The 23,737-nt window shown below is 47.7% G+C and overlaps 3 protein-coding genes across 3 annotated transcripts; all 3 read right to left on the reverse strand.

Moving 5' to 3' along the window:
* Positions 1-906: 906 nt before the first annotated feature.
* On the reverse strand, positions 907-5,846 carry LOC101762755 (D-3-phosphoglycerate dehydrogenase 3, chloroplastic). Its single transcript, XM_004973525.4, has 5 exons — positions 5,153-5,846; positions 2,446-2,822; positions 2,233-2,343; positions 2,033-2,128; positions 907-1,921 (listed from the first exon to the last, which is right to left on the reverse strand). The coding sequence occupies exons 1-5, from the start codon at positions 5,757-5,759 to the stop codon at positions 1,247-1,249; spliced, it is 1,866 nt and encodes a 621-aa protein (XP_004973582.1). The 5' UTR covers positions 5,760-5,846; the 3' UTR covers positions 907-1,246.
* A 3,271-nt stretch (positions 5,847-9,117) lies between these two features.
* On the reverse strand, positions 9,118-14,231 carry LOC101763162 (protein ecdysoneless homolog). The gene is made up of 5 exons (XM_004973526.2): positions 12,837-14,231; positions 12,141-12,473; positions 11,059-11,198; positions 10,350-10,510; positions 9,118-9,564 (listed from the first exon to the last, which is right to left on the reverse strand). The coding sequence occupies exons 1-5, from the start codon at positions 14,003-14,005 to the stop codon at positions 9,391-9,393; spliced, it is 1,977 nt and encodes a 658-aa protein (XP_004973583.1). The 5' UTR covers positions 14,006-14,231; the 3' UTR covers positions 9,118-9,390.
* Positions 14,232-14,351: 120 nt separating this feature from the next.
* On the reverse strand, positions 14,352-22,186 carry LOC101763567 (putative lipase YDL109C). Its single transcript, XM_004973527.4, has 10 exons — positions 21,601-22,186; positions 21,439-21,506; positions 20,139-20,209; positions 19,624-19,866; positions 19,107-19,270; positions 18,927-18,982; positions 18,781-18,833; positions 18,576-18,684; positions 17,893-17,990; positions 14,352-14,776 (listed from the first exon to the last, which is right to left on the reverse strand). The coding sequence occupies exons 1-10, from the start codon at positions 21,954-21,956 to the stop codon at positions 14,705-14,707; spliced, it is 1,290 nt and encodes a 429-aa protein (XP_004973584.1). The 5' UTR covers positions 21,957-22,186; the 3' UTR covers positions 14,352-14,704.
* Positions 22,187-23,737: the final 1,551 nt, after the last annotated feature.

Here is a 23,737-nt window from a genome sequence, read left to right on the forward strand (position 1 = left end):
TCTGGAAGGGGGAGCAGGGAACATCCCTAGAGTCGCTAGTGCCTTGCAAGCAGAGACTTTGGGAGTCCTAAGAAGTCTCCAACGAGTTGTCGAGCTGGGAATGACAAGAAGTATATTGGAAACGGATGCAGCGGTTGTGGGAAAGGCCATCATGTCATCAGAACTTGACCGAAGCCCAAATGACTGCTTGTTTAGACAAATACGGGAGCTTATAATGTCTCATTTTGTACACTGTATTGTCACTGTATGCCCCCAGAACTTGTAATAGCGTTGCTGACAGCTTAGCTAGCTATGGGTGTACTTTGGAGCAGAGCTCCTCCAGATATATGAGCCACGCTCCAGACTTTGTATCAGCTGTGGTTTCTGGCGACCGGTCTAGAGCCCGTGAGTAATGGAAGATAACCTTTTCGTTAAAAAAAAAGAAGAGGAAAAAAAACTCCGAACAGGAGGGAATCCCCACCTCTCGAGTCTCGACCCCTCCTACCGTCGTCGCGCGTCGTCCGCGTCCTACGGCCTACGGCGCGTCGCAGGTAACTCGCCGTCTTTATTGATCTGTTCTGTAAGCGCGGAGCCGGGGTACGCCGTGCTACTCGGCTGCTCGTTCCCCCCAGGCCGGCGGTCAGGCTTCGTACATCCGACGAATTTTCTACTTGTGAGTTTGAGATGAGGAACTGCCGAACTGCATCACATGCGGTCCAACTATCCAAGGCATTCTCACGGCAGCAGTCTCTATTCTACGAAACAATCGGCGAAGGGGATCAGGAGTTGAGAACGAGTGCACCGCTGGTCCCTGATCCAGAAATTTTTCTTCCTCTTCCTCTGTAGAACTTTCTGGAACCTTCCTGATTCTATTTTTCTTCTCTTACTACAAGGTCTTGTATCCAGTATCTGGGATCACAAAAACAATACCATAATATATTGCATCACACAACACAGTATAGAAGGTCTGCATTTCTTACCGATGCTGTTCTTAGAACCACGCATTACGCCCATAATGATACACACAGTTTATACAGACATAATAACGTCATACATAATCTTATTCAGAGTTTCAGACAGGGGCCAACCCAAGGCACCCTTCACATACACTACTACTCCTGACGTAAAAAATTTAGAGGTCCCGAGACAGAAAGACAGACCAGATCACGGATCGCGTTCTTCCCTGTTGTGGCCATAAGACGTCAAATCCCAAGTTCATTACGTACTATATCGAATAGTATCAATCCTACTGAACACTCGCTATCCATCATAGCTCGAGGAACACGAACTCCTCGATCGCCGGGATGCCCCCGATCTTCTCCAGGGTCTCCTTTTTGGGCTCCTCGTCGACGCCGATGGCCATGATTGCCTGCTTGCCGCGGAACGTCCGCCCGACGCTCATGAAGCTGATGTTCACGTTCATCTGGCCGAGGATGTTGCCGACCTTGCCGATCATCCCCGGCTGGTCGATCTGCCGGCACAGGATCAGGTTGCCCTCCAGGCTGACGTCTACCTCATAGGGCCCCACGAGGGTGAGGTGGGGCACGCCGTACTTGACCCGGCCCTCCAGGACGATGTCCCCGCCGTCGCTGATGGCGCTGGCGAACTTAGACTGCACCTGCGAGAGGCGCACCTGGATCGACTCCAGGGGCGCCTCGGCGGTCGGGCTGTCGTGCGAGACGCGCTCCTCCGTGATGCGGAGGCCGCGCTGCTTCGCGGTGTAGTCAGCGTTCACCAGGTTCACGAACGTGCTGGACACGGGCTCCACAAGGCCCTTGGTCACCATCGCGCGGAGGAGCCTCGTGTCCAGGTCGTCGGGGCCACGGGCCGTGGTGTACACCACCTTCACGCCCTTGATGCCGCTCTCGCCGGCGACGAGCTGCACGGCCAGCCTGCCGAGCTTCTCTGCCAGGGAAACGTAAGGAGCAAGCTCTGACATGACCTGGCAAAGGCAAGAAAAGTATTAATCATCTCCCTGTACAAGTGTACATTCACAATTGAACGATGCCGCACTGACACGTGACATGTCGCAAGAGAGAGAAGCTTTTCTCACCTCAGCTGGGACCATGGGCGCATTCACCGCTGTCGCTGCGAGCTCGCCCCTCAGCGCACCAACCACAGCTTCCGCAATCTCGATAGCGACGCCTTCCTGAAATTTTGGCGAGTTCAGTGAAGTTAGTACATCATCCGAGACAGCGACAAGTGGTTTGCATCAATGCAGTGCAGGGCGTGTTTTTAGGTAAAGATGCAGACCTGGGCTTCCACAGTACTTGCTCCAAGGTGGGGCGTTACTGTCACGTTCTCATGTAACACCAGCTTGCTGTCCTTAGGTGGGGGCTCCACGGTGAAGACATCAAGAGCCGCCTGTCGACATTGGCAAAGAAAAAAGCTCAGCTTTCAGCTGAATCTATCTTCACATCAATGAGGTAAAATGACACTTGAATTGAAGAAACGTCTGACGATCACCTGAGCAACTTTGCCTGAATCAAGGGCCCTCACTAGAGCATCTTCATCGATCACTCCACCCCTGGCCACATTAATGATCCGAACACCAGTCTTCATCTTTGCAAAGGACTCGTCGTTGAAGATCTTGTTTGTTGTTGGTATCAGTGGCATGTGGAGGGAGATAAAATCGGCTCTTGCTATGGCCTCATCGAAAGAAACAAGCTCAACTCCGATGGCACGCGCCCGATCTGCGGGGGCATAGGGATCATGGGCGATCACATGCATCCCGAGCCCTTTCGCTCGCCGTGCTACCTCTGAACCAACCTTGCCGAAGCCCATGATGGCAAGGGTCTTCCCAACCAGGGAAACCCCCACGTACTTGCTTCTTTGCCATTTACCTGTGTGAAATGAAATATATATATATATATATATATATATATATATATATATATATATATATATATATATCAGAACATTTCTTGGAGAGAATGATTGCAGAGTTGCTTCAAGACTTAACAGGGCATTTCAAGAACAACAGCACAACAGATTTTCTTTTTTTGGCGATGGCATATATCATTTAGTTAGCACAACATGATAGAGTATTTGCTTTTGTATTATTCCTCAGGTCGCAACACCATATAATTAGCATCCGCAACATATAAGCACTTCCCAGTAATGGTTTCAAGTTGGCAAAACAAAAATCATCCGAACCAGGAAGCAAAAAGAGTATCCTTTTGTTTAAAGTAGTCTCCAGAAGTCAAGATATTAAATACTGATTTGGCTTATACAGTTAGCATTATTGTCTGGAAAGTTTTAGTAAATAGCTATAGTCACTTTCCAAAAAGATTAGATTTGACACAAGCGCTTATAGGGATCATATTCTCCACTAAACTGAGGCACCAGGTTCTTTTAAAATAAAAGCTCGATAGGGACATATTACCGACTTGGCAACGTAGTTGTTGGTAGATTCCTCAATAAGCAATCAGCACCTGAATTTGAACCATTTTTATCTCACAGTACACCTTGAATGTCATGATTATTACATGTGTAAAGGTTTGTTGCAATAATGCATTCGAAAGGAAAGAACAATTTGAGGTTCCAACCTCAATCTCCAGGCACACTAACAGCGCAAACACTCAGCCTATCCTGAATTATAATGCATCTCTTTTGGTCAAATTGATAAGGAGGTACTTGTTACCAATGGTAAATTGGTAGGTTGTCATTATCTGAAATGGACTTCACAGGACTTAAAATGGCAATGGACTCTCAATCAACTGCAGCAGCAATCAGGCCAGCATTACAAACAATTAAAGCGATTGAATGTTTCAGTGGGTTAACGGAATCTTAGAAATTGTCTCTTCCATTCGCTAGCACACCCTCTTGTAGGGTCAGTTGATTAGCTGAAGTACAGTTGTCCTTACATGTGTGCAGTATTCAGTAAATAGCTCATCATCAGATCTGTAGTGGACACTTGTTTGGTGTTGGTGGTACTAATGGTCTGTTAGTGCGGTAGAGTGCTATTTGAGTACTTTATTTATTCATTCACCGGAAGCAAGATCCCTCAAATGCCTTGACAATAAATGATCTTTTTTCTTTGTGAAACCAATAATTGAATCTTTACATCAGGCCCATTTCGCTGTAGTTCCTCCACAGCAGGGCAAGAACAGGCCCATTACTCATTTACTCTATACTAGCACATAACACACGTGTTGTATGGACTTGTTTCAGACTTGATTCGCTGTGAGATCTGACTATCTGGGCACAGCCGCACAGGTAGAGAAACTGCCGGAAACCAGATTCATTGAACCTGCCCGTCTTTCAGCCCCATCCAGTGTTATCGGTCTAGAGATTCGAACCTCAATAAGCACACTGTCTAATGGGGACCACTGGAGGGTTAATCACCATGTGGAGAAATCAAGGAAAGGAATCATAGGCTATTATACTCATGAGAAGCACGTGAACCCAGCAAGCTTGCAAAGCTGGTGCGCAGCATGGCATGGTTGAAATGGATCGCACTATCTTAAAATAGTCGCCATTTGTCGTTTAAGAACAAAACTGTAGCCTAAGCTGTGATGCTCATGCACGTGCTTGTCACGAGACAACGTAACAAAATGTCAGTGTTATCCTCTGCCCCTAATTATCCAATGGGAATAATCAATTAGAAGAAAGTTTTGCACAAACAACTCGTTTTGGGGTATCCTTAGCCACCAGAAATTATTTAAGCATCTCAGCTCTATTTTATTGTCTACCTTCGATCTGCCAGATTCGATGGTGACATCAAACAAGTGCCCCCAACTTGTTTAAGACGAAATTGCTGCCTAAGCTGGGATGCTCATGCGTGCCGTCAGGCAACAAAAGCCAGTGCTATCCTCAACTTTCCAATGGAAATATAGTATTATCTAATCAGATGAAAGTTTGTAATGCACTTGGTGTATCACCGAGCACCAGAGAGGCAGAGACTGTCTAGCCGCTCCAGTTTTATTTTATCTGCGTTGCCAGATTCGATGGCGACATCAAACAATGCAACCTGCTCGTGCTGATAATTAATAAACTGGATTCTAGAATGCCCCACTGTTCATTGGTTTGGCCTATCTCTGTATAGCTCGTCAACCCAAGCCTAAACATGATTAACCACCCGCAGCACACGACAAATGAGATGGATGCCAAGTTAATCAACCAACCAACGGAGGAGAGGAGACAGGAGAGAGGTTTGATCGGGGTCACTCACCGGCCTTGAGCGCGGCGTCCGCCTGCGAGACGTTGCGCGCCATGGAGGCGAGCAGCGCGATGCCGTGCTCGGCGGCGGCGACGGTGTTGGCGGTGGGCGCGTTGACGACGAGGCACCCGGCCTCCGTGGCCGCCTGGAGGTCGACGTTGTCGATCCCGACGCCCGCGCGGCCGACGACCCGCAGCCGCCCCCGCCCGGCCTCCAGCACCTCCCGCGTCACCTTGGTGCCGCTGCGCACGATGAGCGCGTCGAACTGCGCCACCTTGGCGAGGAGGTCCGCGGGGGACATGCCGTAGGCGCACTCCACGTCCGCGAACTCCCGCAGCACCGCCAGCCCGGCCTCGCTCAGCTTCTCGGCCACCAGCACCGCCGGCTTGGGCCGCAGCGCGCCGTCCGACCCGGCCCGCGAGATCCGGCGTGCCGGAGACTCAGAGGGCGGCGGCGCCACGGGCGCGGGCGACGACACCACCGCGCACCGGACGCGGAGCCGCGCCGCGGACCTTCCCGCCGCGAACGGGAGCGATGCGGCGGCGGGGAGGCGGGCCCGCGCCCCCGCGGGGCTCGCGCTCGCGTGCGGGGTCGGGAGGAGCGCGCGTGAGGCGGCCATGCTTTTTCGTGGGTGGCTGGTTCGAATCGGGCTGGTGATCTGTGCCTGTGTTTGCTGGCTGGCGAGGACCGTGGAGGAAGAAGGGGATGGATGGTTTGGTTTATAAACACGGGAGGTGATGGTGATGGGAGGGAGGTAGGTGGGGTTATTCTGGGGAGTGGGAGCCCTTTTGTTGCCAGGGTGGGCCCACCCCGGGAATTATTGCTCGGGATCAGTGCGGCCGTGCATCGGGTTCGTCAGATATTTTGCTCTTTGCTCCAGTACCAACGTTGCTGAAATCGAGGCCTTGTTTAGTTGGCCAATTTGGGAGGTGCCAAATTACTGTTACAGCACTGTAGCACACTGTAGCGTTTCGTTTGTATTTGTGAATTATTGTCCAAATATTGACTAATTAGGCTCAAAAGATTCGTCTCGTAAAGTACAACAAAACTGTGCAATTACTTTTTAATTTCATCTACATTTAGTACTCCATGCATGTACCGCAAGTTTGATGTGATGGGGAATCTTCTTTTTGCATAGTGTCAAAGTTGGAAGTTGGGAGTAACTAAACATGGCCCGAATTCCTTCATCGTGAATTCGTGATCAAGCAGCAGGAATCAGAATTGGTAGTGTTTTGGCGTGCATGCTGGAGTAGCTAATTTTGGCGTTGTAGATAAGCATCGAAACATGGATAATGCTGGAGTAACCATTCGGTCTAAATATGGGCACAGATTCTGTCCAGTAGTTGACTGCCTTTAATCCATTCCTGGGGGTTCGGATGAGTGTCCAATGTTTTTCGTTTACGGACGGCCGAGGAGCTCCGAGTATCTCGCCGGTGGTAATCGTCAACTCCAAGCGCACGGAATTCTCGTGGCCCGGTCTGTCCGTCAACAGCTCTCCGTCACCATTTTTACTCTCCAATCCCAGAAACATTTTTTCTGACTCCGGCATCTCAGGATTAACGAAAAGAGAATTCCCTATTTCACACTCAATATATGAGTGGTTTCTTTAATGGTTCTCAAAAAATTTCCCTTTATTATTTAACACGGATTTGAACTGTTCGTAACAATAACCCGTGAATACTTCCACTCTATTTTACTGAACAAAACGACATCCAAATAATCTCTAAAATTCATGAAACTTTTTGTAGTGATATAAAAGATAGAGGTGAACTCATTTTGCACAAAAACACATACATATCATTTAAAATCTTAAAATTAAAATTTACCAAAATACGCTACTTTTAAAGATTATGTGAATTTTTAGAGCATAAAAATACTTTCCATAAAAATACCCAATATTCCTAACACATGATGAAGTAATTTATAAAAGTGCATGTACATGCAGGTTGAGATGTCCACTCTGCCTAAAAGTGCAACAAAAGCGCCGATGCAAGTTGCACGCACCCAAAGCGACCATCTGGTTCACACATCACACTACACTCGAGCAAGTTGCCGCTCGGCAGTGACACCGTGGGTGCACCTGGCGGCCTGGCCCCACTGTTCCGGTCATAGTCCGTCGTTCTCCAAAGCTGGCGCTAGGGGGTTTCTGTTTTACAAGAGTGCGTGGAAAACTGAAAATTTCCCTCCGCTGCGACGGCCAGATCCTCCAACGCCTCTCCGGGAGCGAAGCTTCCCGGCAGCTTCCATCCATTCCATCCCAGGTCGCGCACGCCTCACGTGCGGCCGCAGGCGGCAGCGACCAGCAACAGCGGGCTAGAAGTGGACTTGCCGCCGTGCCTGTGCGTGCTGCCGCCCCGAGATGCCTGGCGGCTCCCTCCTGGTCGCCGCGGGCGCTGGCGGGTACTGGCCGTGGCGGGCCGCGGGCGTGGTGTGGTGCGTGCGATCTCTCACGGGATCCCGTTTCGTCGCGGAGACCTGGAGACGCCGTGCGCGCGCGGAAACGTGGTTCCGCGCAGCCGGGAGGGAAGGCGACGGGGGGGGATGGGGGGATCAGGGGAGATATGCGAATCTGCGCCCGGGGATCACACAGCACAGCACAGAACAGATCTGCTGCACCTGGACACTGGGAGAGAGTGAGAGACCGCCCGTTTACCACGCGACGGGTTAGGTGGGGAGGCGCCGGCAGCGAGCAGACAAATCACGTTGCACGGCGTACTGTCACTTGGCCTCCGCCTCCAGCTCCGGGCGCATCACGCTACAGTGACACGCCTGTTTGTTTGTTTACTCCCGAAGGGAAAAAAAAAACAAGATGCGCAAGCTTGTGGCCGCGTACGCGACGACCGTGGCCCGTGCTTTTCTTTCCACTAATTCCGTCATCTTGTGATGGTGAGATGCACAAACTCTGCTCGAAGATTTCCTTCCCCGGTGGCCAGGCTGCTATGTTGGACTACTGGTGGAAGAAGAGGATTAAGATATTGGACCATGATTGCCCATATTTTATTATCAGTAGTTTACCTATCCTGTTGGTGGAGCAATGGAGCATGAGATTCGGGTCGATATTTTCTACAGTACTCCTGAAAGCAAAGGTCCCGGTAGATCTTGCTTGGCTGCTGCGGAGAAATGGGATGGGAAGTATCCGTTTGACGCATCGAAGAGGCAGGAGCTACCACTACCAGCTGCACATTCCTCCGTCGCCCTTTTCTTGCAACGAGACGCTTCGCAAGAACCAATAAGTACTCCAAACTGCACTTTGAATCAGTGACTTAAAAAACAAAAAAAACAGCTAGCTAAACAATACTCAAGTTGCAGCTACGCTACGCGATGCGGAAGGTTTTTTTCTTTCATTTTGCAGTTTCTGTGAGTGTGCCTTGACTGATGCATCCCACAGTTCGAAAATGCACTTTGTCTACCATCCAATTTATGTCTCTTCGCATCCTCACAAAAATCCAAGAAGGGAAAACATAAAAGGAGCTTTTACGACTGCACTTCTGGCTGTTCGCAAACTGATGTCTCTCCGACTTTCGCAAACATAGATGCAACTGTAAACTTGTAACCTTTGAGCTATTTCCGTTAGCTACCTCTGCTTATACAGATCACGAAAGAATGCCCCTCCCCAAAGTGCACAACAGAAACGGCAGATTGGTATAGCTTCCTCTTATCTCCATAATGCTCTGCTTCACCCAAACTGCATACCCACTTAGCCAGCTACAACTGCTGCATGTATAAAATGTACTCCCTCCGTCCCAAATTACTATTCATTTTATCCCAAATTACTATCCGTTTTGTCTTTTCGGGACAAATTATTATTCGTTTTATCTTTTCTAGATACATAACTTTTATCATTTTGTTTTTTCTAGATACATAACCTTTAGACATAATATAATCTAAATGCATTTTAAAAACTATATATCTAGAAAAACCCAAACGAATAGTAATTTGGGACGGAGGGGTAATACTGCAACAGCAGACACCTTATATAGATATTTATAATTGACAGCTCAGGTAGATCGGTAATCCATACTTGTTTAAAAAAAAACCTAAGAATGTCTCAGTCCAAGCTGATCCTTGTGCCTTCTGTGATTTTATCATATATAGACCAGAAATGCCATGCCATGCTGCCGAACTCCATTGATACAAGTATGATAACGAGGTTACACAAGACATTCTATCACCATAAATCGGGTAACCGCCCATAAAGATAAGTGTTTCATATATTTCCCCAGATCTCTCGTGTACACTAAAACATAGAATCATGACTTTTTACCATCTGGAGGTACCTTTACACCCATAAGTCCAAGCAGATTCGAAGCTGGACCGGGAAGGCCTTGTTGAGAAGAGTAGGAGTTTAGAATGCTCTCCACAAGGTTCAAATCCACGTCAACTGGAGTCATCTCCCCATCAGTGGCTGCAGCATTTGATGGACCCTGCAAGGCTCCACAATGTTTTGGATCAGTAAAATCAAACAACACTTCTAGCAAAAATCAACAGAGTGCCTAGTTTCTAATTAAGAGTAGAATAAGTGAGAACCAGAAATATGGAATCGGACAGGTTAACTGATCATGAGTAAGTTGGATATGTAATCCAGACTTTGACTGATTTTGCAAATGATAGGGGAAACCAGTAAGAAAAGCAGAAACATGCCAATCCAAATTAAATAAACGAATATGCAGACAGATTTCACAAAAATGAATAGGAGATTGTATACATCAATTTCTTCCTGCGCAGATTTATAGAGAAAGATGCTAAGTGATAAACTTCTTCAACTTCAAGATTAGATGACCATATTTAACTAGTCAATCCAACTATGTCAGTAGCAGATCTACAACACGGCAGCACCCTTGGAAATTTAAAACATGGCACACAAACCTTGAGTTCAATCAAGGTATAATGACTAGGACGGAAATTTAAAGCCAATGAATATGGGGAGTCATTATGGCCGTTGGGAGATCATTAGGGTTCTTGTGGAAACTTCATGACATAAGATGGTCCTCATTCCGACCTCAACATGGGAAAAAGAATAGCAATTTAGGGACACTTTTTCCAAAAGAACAATATCATAGGACATTTTAAGAACCAATTTAGCTAACACAGTGATATACAGTTTATCAACTTTTCCTATTCTGATTCAAGAGTTCAGGAGGCAGTGCCCTATCCTAAACACAACATGAGAAAATGGAAGCAGGCAAAATCTTAAATAGAAAAGGGTTACCTCATCGATGGTGCCTGTGCGTGGTGCGCGAGCAAAGCTTTTCTCAAGTGTGGTGCTGCTTAGTTCTTTATTTAAAGCATCTGAATATGAATCCATAAAAGAATCACCCATATCCTTGTCATCTAATTCCTCATCAAAAGCGTTTTCTTCATCAGAATCATCTGTACCACAACAAACATTCTTAATCAGTAACTTCCAGTTCATACTGAAGTCCGAAACTAGGATTCAAATATCATTTAAGTAGCAGAATGAAGAAATAAAAAAGTTTGAGACATATACTGAAGAACTGAAAAATAACTAGCACTGCATGAACATATGAACTGGAAGACAGTACAATATAGTTTATACTGTTTGACCAATTCCAAAAATATCATAGTTACTTTACAGCCTCTTACCCTGTTAACTATCAGGCACATTTATTCAGTTTCCATTTAACCACATAAGAAATCAAACATTTAGTATGTCAGCGATTTAATCATCATATCCAACAAAAGACATGAGCAAGTAATAGAGGATCTTAGTTAGATCTCAAATCAAGCCATCCCCACTCCAAAAAAAGAAAAAATTCTTCACGGCATGGGATGAAACGATCCAACATTAATAACCTTTTTTGGGAATAGCCAGCACTAATAACTGACCATGTGACATAGGTAAAAGAAAGTAAGAGAAACAAACAGCTCTTGAATGACATGAGGAAAGAAACAGATACCAAAGTCCATGTCAGATGATGAGGATTTTCTATCAAACCCGTCATCACTGCCAGCTTGCTCTCGTGAACTTCCACCAAAAACCGACTCCATGGCTTTGAAGAACTGGTTGACATCTAGGTCAACTGATTTCATCTCTCTCCTGCATGAGAAAAAAAATGAGTTGATGAACACCAAAAGAACCTTTTTACTTTTTAGTAGGAAGATGCTCAGAGTTAAGTAGATATAAAAAGAAAATGTTAAATCACATGAAATCATTTAGCCATTTAGGTAGCACAAGCACTAGCAAAACAATCCAATTGCAACTCAGATGCACACAGAAAATAATGCATCATCTGTTTTTGCTCTACCTTTTATCTATTAATAAAATGATTTGAATCTTGCGAGTATCCTTCAGTCTCAACTCCCAACTATTAAGGCTATAACTTAAAGCCACCCGGATCTAGGGCAACATGCATAAACCTATACTCAATGCAATAACACTGTATGCAGATAACTGTGAGATCAAGACATTTTCGGGTTATCCTCATGTGATAAGGGCATAGGGCCATCACACAATGCTCATTGATGTATTCTTAGATATTACTGTAGGCACGAGCTCTGAAAAGATGGACTACAAGAAGAGTCTCAAACACAAGACACAACATATAGGAAGGTACCTACTTGGCAAACAAATTCACATACCTAGTAACAATATAGATCAATCACCCGTAGCAAAAGGCACAGAGATGACAGAAATTACAGCTGACTAGCTGAGAGCTGATAAATTTGCAACATAGTGTCCTTGGGTTTACTTGTTCTGCAGTCGGATTAAAAGTTTTTCTGGAGTTTCATAACTGATGTTCTGCTTACAATCTTGTATGTATTCAGTCATTCCAGATGTAGTGGACATTTAGTGATTGCAAATGGACATGAGAAGTTTGGACATGAACTGTCTATATCTTATAGAAGACAGATGCCAGCAAACAATCGAAGAACAAAACTAAATTTCTGAAGCACACGACCAAATGACAAGTTTGATCAGTGATACAGTTAATCAAAACAGATACCTATGTTACAAAGATAAATAAGTCTAGAGGAAAACCTGTTTGCAGGAACTTCAGCTCCCTCGAAGCTGGACATATTGCGAACAAAATCTTGCATGGACTCTGTAATCTCTCCAAGCTTAAACTGGTCCGCTTGGGATTTAGAACTGCCAGAGACACTTTGCTTTTGACTTTTTCTGTGTTTCTTTGCAGCTTCATACTCTTCCAGTTCTTTCTGCCTTTCACGGAGTTCTGCATTTAACTCCCCCTCCCCACCATATAACCATGATTCATCATCACTGGGAGGAAGATCAACGCCTTTAAATTCTTCAGCTGAGTATGGCATTGATAGGATTTCATCAATTCGACGGACTGGTTCACTTAGTATCTCCCTGTGACATACCACAAGAGTGTTATAACATTGAGAAATTGTCCCTGGTAATTTAGTTCAAAAGATATTATTAATTGGTCCATTAGGTGTTTTTGACACAGTATGGTAAAGCTAGCCAGGTAGCCTGAAGAATTATCTGGAATGCCATTCATGATTCATTACTTTCTTATCATTTACCTGGAGAACATGGCTATCTATGACTGCACTTCAAGAAGGAACAGATAATGAATATAGCCAGATAGTTTTTTCTCAAAGGTAGAAACTAAACAGTTTATGATTGGAATGGTTGCATAATCACATTGTTTGGCATAAAAACTATATAGATCGCAAAATCCACAATGTTAAAAAGGACAACTCGACATACCTAGTTCTTGAGTACAAAGTGGAGCTCTTGTAATATTGCATTGCATTCTCCATAACCCTCTTATACTCCTCTGAACCAGGAAGCAGCCCCTTGAAGCACCCAGTCGCCTCCAAGGTCTTCCTGTAAATCTCCCACGTGCTCCCTTTACCTTCTTCCCCCTGGCGTCGTCTCTCCTGGTACATCATCTCGAACCCGCAGGCAATCTTCATTCCAAGCTCTGCCTCCATCCATTTCTCCGGCCCCTCCTCCCTTCTCGGCATTGGATAACCCCTGGGCGCCTGGAAGTTCTGCTGCACGAGCTGTGCGTACATTGCTCGCGTCATCCGCACCGAGGTTCTCACCATCTCAACGCCCTCCCCACTGGGCCCCTTGAGGAACTTCTCCATCCTCGCCGCGTGCTTCATGGTGTCTATGTCCCGGTCATAGAACCCCTCGACGGCACGCGCGATCAGGCAGGGCTCCTCCTTCAGCACCTTCGCCACTGGCGCCGGGACGTTAATGCGCGCTGTGTGGAGGTTCTCCGCCGCCCTCTCGGGCAGCCCGGCTATGCGGCGCTGTATCGCCGCCTGGACGGCGTCGGGGGCGCGGGTGTCGATGGAGTCGTCGTGGACGGCTGCGAGCGCGGCCTCCAGGGACGGGGTCTCCGGGAAGAGGGAGGGCGGCAGGATGTGGAGCTCGCCGCGGAAGATGAAGACGCGGTTGGGGGCGGATTCCGGGTCGAGCCACCGCGGGAGCGCGAAGGCGGCCTCGATGAGGAGGAACTCTCCGTCGGAGTCCCAGGCGCGGGCGGCGATGTCGGGGAACGCGCGGGTGAGCGCGAAGAGGAGGGAGGCGGCGAGCCATTCGTCGGGGAGGGAGTCACCGAAGCGGAGCGCGCCGTGGAGGTGGGGCACGGGCGGCGAGGCGCAGAGCGCGCAGGGGGCGGCCGGGTCGGACGGGAGGGAGAGCGTGAAGGGGTCCCGGTGGAAGAGGTGGGAGGAGAGGAACGGACCGAGGTGCGATAGGAGGGTGAGGTGTAGGGACTGCAGCGTGGCGACGAGCGCGGGCGCGGGAAGCTTGGTGGGGAGCGGGAGCGGGTAGACGGCGTAGAAGAGGGTGTCGTCCGGCGGGCGGCGGGAGGGAAACGGGAAGGGGTTGGAGGAGGAGGAGGTGGAGGCGGTGGCCGCCATGGAGACGAGGCTAGGTGAGGACTGGAGATGGAGAGCGGCGCGGAGTTGGGGTCCGAGAACGGGGTTTGGGGGGATTTCGGTAGAGACGGACGGGCCCGGACGCACCGCGGCGGTGCGGGAAGGTGCTGGATTTGTGGTGACTTCTGGTGGCTCCACGCAGGCCAAACACCAGGCGGGCTTTGGTCCTCAGCCGAAGCCGCTAGGACCCGATTCAGGAAAGCCCAATAAAATTTTCGCACTTCGGCATAAGCCTCGTCCGAAGAGCGACGCCTTTTCTCCTACTTTCATGGCAAATTCATATTTTTTAAAACAGCACATTGCAAACAGAAACTTGATTAAGATAGTGTAAGCATGTGATGTATCACTTGAATATTGCAACTTTCAGTTTGCATGCCAATAGAATCAGACAAGAGACATCTATTTCCAGCAACATCTGTTGACTAGCTTAGTTGTGCAATACATACAATTATACAAGGGTATGGTACAGTTGGACGAGCTAGCATTGCTGCTGGAGGACGATTAGAATCTGGGGCTCTGCTCTGCGTCTGCAGCACACGGGCCTAAAGAATCAACCACATTACCTGGGACAGGAAACTGCAACCTAGAAGCAAAAAAATTGGCCAAGGCAAAATTGAATGATCACTGATCAACAAATTGCGACAGCGACATTCGCCAAACCCACAATGCAGGTTCCATGGGCTACACGATGAAATTGTCCATCATGTGGTTGATCACGTCTGCTCCATCCGAGTTTAGCCAGTAGCTTTTCACCTAGCATTGGCAGTGTAGAAGATTTTGTTATGGCCATGTACCAGGCATACACAATTTTAGGATAAAAAGCGTAGAGAAAGTACAATGATAGTTTCAAGCTAGAGCTAACACAAGCAATGGCAGTAAACATAAGCCTCCGATTATAGGTATCCTAGCTCGTTCTGCTAGGCGTCTCTGCCCCCACGTCGTCCGTACGGGCGACTCGGGCGGCGCTCGCTTCTACGCGCTGCCAGCCCCCTCCCGCATCTCTCCCGTCCTGCCGCTGCCGGAGCACGCCCCCAAAGTCCGGGCAGCCGCGAGGATGGCGGTGGCAGGGCACTTCTTCTCCCCACGTGTGTGGACGTCAGGAGATAGGCCATGGCGGAGGTGGGTTCTTGGCCGTGGGGATCGACGGACTCTGGATCTACTGCCACTGCAAGTGGATCCAGCATCTCCCCCGGCTGATCTACGCTGGGCCATCCCGGTGAGCGGCGCGGTGGCCTGGGTGTGGAGGGCGAGGTTGGGGATGGGTGGCTAAGCTGCGGCACCTGCTTGCAAGGGTGTGGCGGCGTGTGCTCCTGGCCCGTGCAGTGGCTGCCTCAGCGCGGGGGCCCTAGGGTGGCTCTTCGACGGTGACACCGGTGGGGGCCTCTGGGCTAAGGGCCGAGGTGGCGACAGCCTATGGGCGCCTGCAGCTGCCAGCCCGCTATGCAATTGCGCTCGGGTGGCGGCGGCGTGGTTGCTGCAGCACCGCAGTGGGGTGGATGGCGTGTGCGGTGGGGGTGACCTATGGTGGCCAGCGACAGTCGGACTGGAGGCGGTTCTAGGGCGGGTGCTGCAACGACAAGTCTGGGCCAAGCAGCGGCTGCGATAGCGACCGGGGTGGCCCTGCTCGAGCAGCAGCTGCGAGGGCAAGGAGGTGGCTCCTCGACGGCCATGTGGAGATGGTGCGCGTCGGGGCGAGCGACACGGCCGGGGGAAGCTTAGCCGTGAGCAGCACGAGGTCCCAGTGGCGACTGCGGCATGCAGGCCGCACGCGGGGCTGGAGCCTATGGCGAGGTGGATCTGAGGTCGGCGGCGAGCACGGGGTGCAAGCGTGCAGTGGCAGCGGATGAGGAGGCACGACAACGCGAAGCAAGGAGGCGCAGCGGCGCGGCGCAAGGAGGCATGGTGGCGCGACGCGGCGCAAGGAGGCATGGCGGCGACGCCGCCTCGGGTGGGTTTTCGATGACCGTGGTCTTGGTACTGCCGAACTGAGGACGTGCAGCAGCTAGGGATGTGATGCTCCAGGCGAAAGCCCTTACCGGCAATCTTGATGGTGGCGATGGTGACAGCACCCTTGGGCGTCGTTCTCCCCATTGGGGGCGTCATATTGGAGCTCTATTCCTGCTGCACGGGGTTCTCTGGGTGAAAACCCTGTCTAGTTTCTGGACGAGCGACGGCAATGCTATTGGCGTCGTGCCCTTCTTGGAGGCGTCATTTTTAGGGACCCAACTCGTCTTCTAGCAATACTGGTGACGCCGATGATCATGGGAGGCTGCGGCCGGTGGCGGCGGTCTCGTCGTGTCGGGCTTGCGGCGTGGCAAGCCGGCATGGTGCAGGATGGCAAGCTTGATGGGGGTTGCTGAGCTCACGTGGAAACGATCATTGTTGTGGTGGCGGCCAGGGGTTGCCGCATGTTTGTCAGGTTGGCTGCTTGCAGCGGACCGCGGCGGCTAGTGCTGCTGGGCAACTGTCAGTGCAGCGTGGGACTGCGTCAGTGGACGGCGCTTGCGGCAGCGACATCGTGGGACGACTAGGTTTGCAGCGGACTGCGACGGGTTGCTCAGCTTTACTGGGCTACTCCAGTGCGGTACATCGTCGGAAGACGGTTCAAGCGACTTCTTTGGCTTGCTGGCACGGCGGCGAAGGCTATGTGCACGGGCTGAGCAACGTAGTAAAGTCAACCTGCGGCGGCGGTTTGGCTATTTGATGGAGACCTTGGGAAGCAGGGCAACTGACGGCGACTAAAGAAACAGATCCGTGACATGGAGCACTGTGACGGGCGTGGCGAGGCCCCGCGCACAGCGTAGCTTCAAGACGACGAGAGCGAGGTCGAGTCCAACGGCGGAGGTGGCGAGGCCTCATGCGTTGTGTTTTCATGCTGGCGACTACGAGGCAGCCTGCTAGAGTCCAGATCTAGTGGTTTCACTCTGTCGGGTGGAGTGTGGTGTTGCAGCGGCACTACGGCAAAAGATCCCGCATGGCGGTGGCCTTCTCGGTGCGGTGCTCCTTTCGGTTCCCTATCGACGCGGAGTCACGCCTGCAGGTTCGGCGACTACATGAGCGTGAGACCGTTGGAGGGTGCCTTGTTGCGCGTCGAGTGATGTTGTGTGCTCTGTTACCGCTGTTTGAGTGGAGCAGTGTGACCGCGTTGATGTCTCAATCCAATCGGGCGAGTATGTTTTTTTTCCTTTACTTTTCTTTTTCCTGCCTATGGCCTCCCAGGGTTGTTGTCTTGCATTTTTTCTACTATATCAATAGAAACTCGCACTATCTTGTGTTGTTCGTTAAAAAAACACAAGCAATGGCATCTTTAATAAATGAAAAAAATGCTTTCCCACTTACCAGGATTCAAGGCAGCTTTAATAATGTTAGTACCAGAAAATCTGACATCCGCAAAGATACTAATAATTAATTTACTAAGCTTGTAAGGTTGGTGTGTAACATAATACTACAATAGAAGCAACTGTAGAAGTAGTGAAAAGTCAAGCCTGCAAACAAGAGGTAGTATACTTTGCCAATTTTTTTCCCCCTTTAGCATGTATTGTATCATAATTTACTAGGCATATTGAAGGTATAATAATGCTGCCACCGATACCAACAGATAAAAGGATTATCCTAATAACATTTGAACTCGATGAGCGAAACAGACAAGTTCCATGCAACCACTTATTGGTATCTTCTAGGAAGTAGGAATACTAGATGCAACACACAAAATACACACATTAGTGAGCCCTCTATGTTCTCACATTCTATGGCATCCATCTGAGCTGCCAAAGGAATTTCAGATGCCACAAAATGGAAGTCATCCAGTCAAAAATGTGAACTTAATCAAAAGACACTGCAATTTGTTTTTTTTTTTAAAAAAGATGTACCTGAATGGTGTTATGCGCAACTAATCTTTGGCTGCTTTTCTGGAAGCTCACATCAACACGTTCCCACGGAACTTGCGTAAGGCCTCTTATCATCTCCTCTGCATGTAAGAGGGAATTCTTGTCAGCTGTTATTAAACAATCAATTTAAGGTTTTGGGATAAACTAACAGCTTAATCTGAAGAAAATGTACGCTCAACTAAGATAGGGTATGCAGGAAGTTGAGAAATATATTAAAATCATTAATGGACAGCATAAAAACTAGTCCATGTAGCAAACTTGACTGAAATGGTTGGAGATACAATCTTTATAACTTCGCTTCAGAAAAATATTCTCTTGTTACTATGCAGAAACAGAGGTTGAAGATGCAGTACTACCAGAAGACATGCATAATTTTCTTGCATGTGATTCATTTTTCTCTAGGCAGCCAGGTGTTAGCCAAAACTACTCCTTCCATTCCAAATTGTAGGTCGTTTTGACTTTTCTAGGTTCATAGATATTATTATGCACCTAGACATACACTATATCTAGGTGCATAATAATATCTAAAAAGCTAAAACAACCTACAATTTGGAACGGAGGGAGTACAAGGTACAGGACACAGCCATGAGGGAACTTAAAAATTCCAGCAAATGGCTCTTCATAAATTTCTCATCAAAAACAGATTCAATGAGAAGTCAGCATACCTTCTGGGTCATAGAAATCAGCATGGGCTTCTGTTTCATTATTGTTTGTAACTTCCTTTTCAACATAGACAATATGTGGATACTTTTCATCACGAACAAGAAGACGATGCTACAGGTGTTGAAGAAGGTAAATCAGTTCAATAAGTTTCAGTCTATTTATTTACAAAGCAAAAACTATAAACATGAAAGTACTGCTAACACATACTTTTGGCAACTCGTGTTGACGTCGGATTGATGATGTCCTCCACCCAACCATATCTTTTCGTTTAGTTAAGTGGATACCATGTCAGAGGTAAGTGTAACTCAATATGAATAAGTACAGAAACAAGAAATGAGGATCTTAAAGGATACGATCAAAATTAGCATTAGCATATGCTACACGCCGTTTGAAAGAGCGCAACGCTGATCTGCATAATAGAATATACTTTACTTAGACGACACAACTGAAAAAATAATAAAAGAACCTGATGTCCATACAAACGCATATTATCAACTATTTCAGATAGAAAAGAGAAATGTACATTAAATAACCTGAATTGTAAACCATCACAGTCATCAACCATTCGAAGGAGGAGCGGGCGTCTACCATCATCATTGTCTGTTAGGAATAAATGCTTTCCAGTTCTCCCAACAATCAAGTGTGCGGTTTCTGATGCTCTTCTCTCAAGGAAAGGCAGGCCACATAAAAAAGGTAGCTGGTGGAACAATCTGAACATGAGACTAACATTACTGAAGAATTTGAATGTTCTTGCTCTACTTCAAGTGAAATCGAAGCACTTTGTGATTATACATAATGCATAGGAAAATTATATTTGCATAAATAACATGAGTATCCATTAAATTAGCAGAAATGACAGAACAAAGTTCTATAAAGTTGCATGGCTGGTTAACTTGCACAGATTTAACTAGAACATAAGATCCCAAGATTTCTAATAATTACTTTAAACCATGGTAGGGTAGCGGGTAGCCATGTGAAGTTAACACAGGAAAGAATAAACTGGCTGATTTTTACTCTTGTTATAAAAACAGTGAAAGGGATCAGTCTTACCTGTTTGTTTCCACTTGAACCCAAATGTGGTGACGCAAATGTTATAAAATTCATAGGTTCTAAGCCAGCAATGAGACCTTCCAAGTGCTCAACGTCATCTCTGCTCTTCCCGGCATAAGAATTACTTCTGTTATTAGGTTCATAAAGCCTTCCTATAGCATATCTGGCAACAAGACCACCAAGAGAGTGTGCCACAAACGAGATCTTCTTCACACCACTTCTTTGCTCTACAACCGATAGAACCTATAATAATTCAGTTAGATCCCAATATGAAATGATAAGGTTGAAAATATAGTACTTCCATACATAAAAAGAGGCCCAGATGCCATCAACTTGACACAAACTAACACACGCTCGACATTATTAACTTCAACATGGATTGTATATAATAACAAACACCATAGGTTGTCATTAATTTTACATAAAGAGAGACAAATTTGATGGATTGGCCAAGCATGCACATGCAGTTAAATTCTATCAATCACAGAAATGATTAGTCAAAACAAAATATATACCTCATTCGCAAGCCTTTCACCCATTAAGTCAACACCATCAAATGTCTGAGTGGCAGAGTTGCATTGACTTCCTGCACAAAAAGGTTTAAGTCTAAATCTATTTACGCGAAAAGGCAAGAATCACAGAATGAAGAGGAGATGAATGCCAATTGCAAAAGGGATTTCATAAAACTAAATGCACACTTTCAAGCTATAAACAATACAATACTTCTATGAACTTATTTCAAGAAAGCACTCTTCTAAAAACAACTGCATTTTTAAGGGCTGGAACAGCAATGACAAGTGTGGTTGACTAGGCAACAAGACAGTTCATCCTAACACCATTACACTGCAAGACTAACTTGCCACACAGGCATGATGTCGCCATGTTTTAAAAGTGGCATTTGGGAAGAAATAGTGCAGTCCAAAACTAGTTATTACAAGTGCAGTTCTTTGATAGTTTGAGTACAACAAGTTCAGCTGCAAGTGCCCGTTCCAAGAAAATAAGGCATAAAAGATCTATGTTCTTGCAGAGTTCCTTTGAACTTAGACTTACAAGAGAATTCCTATTGGATTATAGCCACGTCATGTCAACTGAGACTTCTCGGATCAAGATTCAAGATTCAGCATGCATGCAACTAGCTAACTAGGTGATGCCACAAATGCATCTTACGATTGCACAGGAAGAAAGATTGTCACAAACTAATAATGGCTAATACAGACTCTCATATTTAACCTTTTGCTAAGTGATCTTAGGAGGGCACAGTTACTTCACCTCCATGCCAAGTTGTGCTGCACATCTACATCACTGTCTCCTAACAGATTTGTCAGAGCACTTAGTCACACTATGTGGTGGATCAGCTCACAAACTCATGTTTCTCTTTCAAACAGTAGCTAGCGTAGTAAATAGGATGAGAAATTGAGAAGTGCCTAACCTCCCACTTTCTCGTCAACTGGATTGCAAGTTGCCATGGACTGACAGACACTCAATCTTCCATAATTATTTCATATATGTCAACAACATGTTGTCACTTCATCTAAAAAAAACTTCATGTTTGTCACCATCATGTTTGTTCTAAGCTTCTAAGCATACCTTCAGTATGCATCTACACTCTGCTTCCTAGATAGTCACTATATTTTATCCTTCCAAAATAGTATAATGAATTGGAATATTAAACCAATATCCTGATAACCCCCCCCCCCCCCCCCCCCAAAAAAAAAACGCACAATTGCTCGAATGAAGGTGTCTTCTAACTTAGCCTACAACTACATTTAACAATTAAGCATGAAATGGAATTCGCAGTGGATTGGGTTTACTCACGGTGCACAATCACCTTGTCCGGCATCCGCCTGACGAACTGCTCCGCCGCGAACTTCCAATCGTCCGCGCTGCAAAACAAAAACAGGCGAAAAAACTTCAGCCACAGCGAAGCAACCCGCGCAAGCGGAGCAACCAACTACGTTGCAGCGCACGCGGATCCACCTCCCGACGAGGCCATTGACCATGATGACGAGGTGCTCGGGGAAGCCCCCGCCCTGCGCCACCTCCGCGTCGGCATCGGCGCTCCACACGTCCTCCCCTCCGCCGCGCGCTGGCTCCACCTCCACCTCCGGCGGCCTCCCCTTCGCCTCCTTCACCGCCGCCGCCCCCGCCGCCGCCGCGGCCGGCGACGGCGCCGGTTTGAAGCACGCCATCCACCGCCCGCTCCCGCTCCCCGACGCCGGCGCCTCCGAGGAGCGGAGGCGCAGCCTCGCGACGGCGCGCGGCCACCGCGAGGACTGAGCCCCGGTGGCCGGAGTCGCGGCGCTGCCCATCGAGACGGGGCCGGCGGCGATCATCCGGCGACGGAGGAGGGGAGGCTGTACCGGCCGCGTAGACCCAGATGCGGCGTGTGGACCGACCGGTGTCTAGTGGTGGTTACTTCGCGGGGAAGGTGGGGGCCCGAGGGAACGTGGAGATGAGGAGGGAGGAGAAGCTTCGGGGCGAGGGCGAGGGCGAGCAGGGGAAGATGACGACAATGATTGTACTGTGCCAATGGAGGTGACGAGGGGAAAACCAAAAAGCAGGCGAAAATGTCTTGTCGAGTTCACGCCTTCACGGGCTGTAAAGCGCGTAAAACCAACCAGGCTGATCCGGTGGCTGACGATTGACGACCAACCACCACTCGGCTTCATGTTGCAAAGCTTTCGTTTTGTTATTATTTATTTTCCTTTTTTAGGGGCAGGTTGTAAACTTGTAACGGATGGATGCTCCCTTGATAAAAAGCTTCCATCAGTACTCTATACGAATAGGATTAAATTATGTTTTGATCGAATGAATATCAGTAATGTTATGTGACGATGTTCCATTAGCATCGGACACCACTAAGCTCACCACCTACCTCTCCTATCATTTATTCATCAGCCCACCGCTTACCCCTCGTGTCATTTATTCTCATACATCCATTTCTCTCCTACTAACAAGCGACATCGCATCATTATCCTCTCTTCCCTCCATGTTTGAACTGCATCCCCCTGCTCCTCTCCTGTGCTGCCCAGCTACATGTCAATCTTGTCAATCTCTTCGCTGCACGCTCAAATCATGTGCGAGCACTCGCTCTGAGTTTGGTGTGAGATAGCCATGATAGCGGCAGGGCAGCCCCCGTTCCCCTCACAGAGCTTCTCTCATGGAGAAGGACCAAAGGAGCATGGGGTTCAAGGTGAGGAGAATGGGATTTGAGGTGATTTGAGCGGCTGCAACTCCTCACTGGAGGTTCGCAATGAGGACGACTACCATGCCCTCCTTCAAGCTCTAGCAGCGTAGTGCGGGTGCAACTGCGTGGAGCTCAGGTGGTCAGTGGTGGCGATATCCTTGGTGGTGAAGGAGGTTGCCAAGAAGCATGTTCTGCTCATGTTGATTGAGCTGCAGAATTTTTGTTGCAAGAGCTCTTGTTACTTGTTGCAATAGGTCTTCCAAGATTTTTCAATGGATCTATTTGTTTCAATTAGTGTTTTTTATTTGTTTCAAGGCCTTTTCATCTGTTGGTATACCGAGACGTTGCAGCAGTTGTTTTTATGTTACATAATTTTGATTCAAGATGTTGCAACGTTTTTTAGTCATTTTATTGGAATTGTTGCAATGATTTTTTTTATGTTGCAAATGCTAATCTTTGGTATTACAATAGATGATTTCCATGTTTCTAAAATAACTTGGGATGTCGCAGCAGATAATTTCGTATTGTTTGGGATGTTGCAATAGTAGAACTGAGATGTTCTCTTATGATATTTTTAATGTTGCATGGTTTGATTTGAGATGTATAACCTCTTGTCTACTTTCTGATGTCTCCTCACCTTCACTCGCAAGACGGTGCTGTTTTTTTCCCCATCTCTTGATAAGCGCTACATGATGGGAGGACTCGTTCATAAGAAATATTTCAGAACGTTCAGATGTTGCATGCAACATTTGCGGTAGGACTTTTCCCGTCGCCAAACCATCCGAAGCTAGCGTCGATCCGGACGTTCGGACGCTAGCAGCTACGAATGAATATACACTCAGCAACCAACGGATCCAAGCCACCGTACAAAAAAAAAAGACTCTCTAGTGACAGTAGGGACTAATAAATCCTTCAACTTTGATTTTG

This window comes from Setaria italica, chromosome VI (assembly GCF_000263155.2).
Source record: "Setaria italica strain Yugu1 chromosome VI, Setaria_italica_v2.0, whole genome shotgun sequence".
Classification (NCBI taxonomy): domain Eukaryota; kingdom Viridiplantae; phylum Streptophyta; class Magnoliopsida; order Poales; family Poaceae; genus Setaria; species Setaria italica.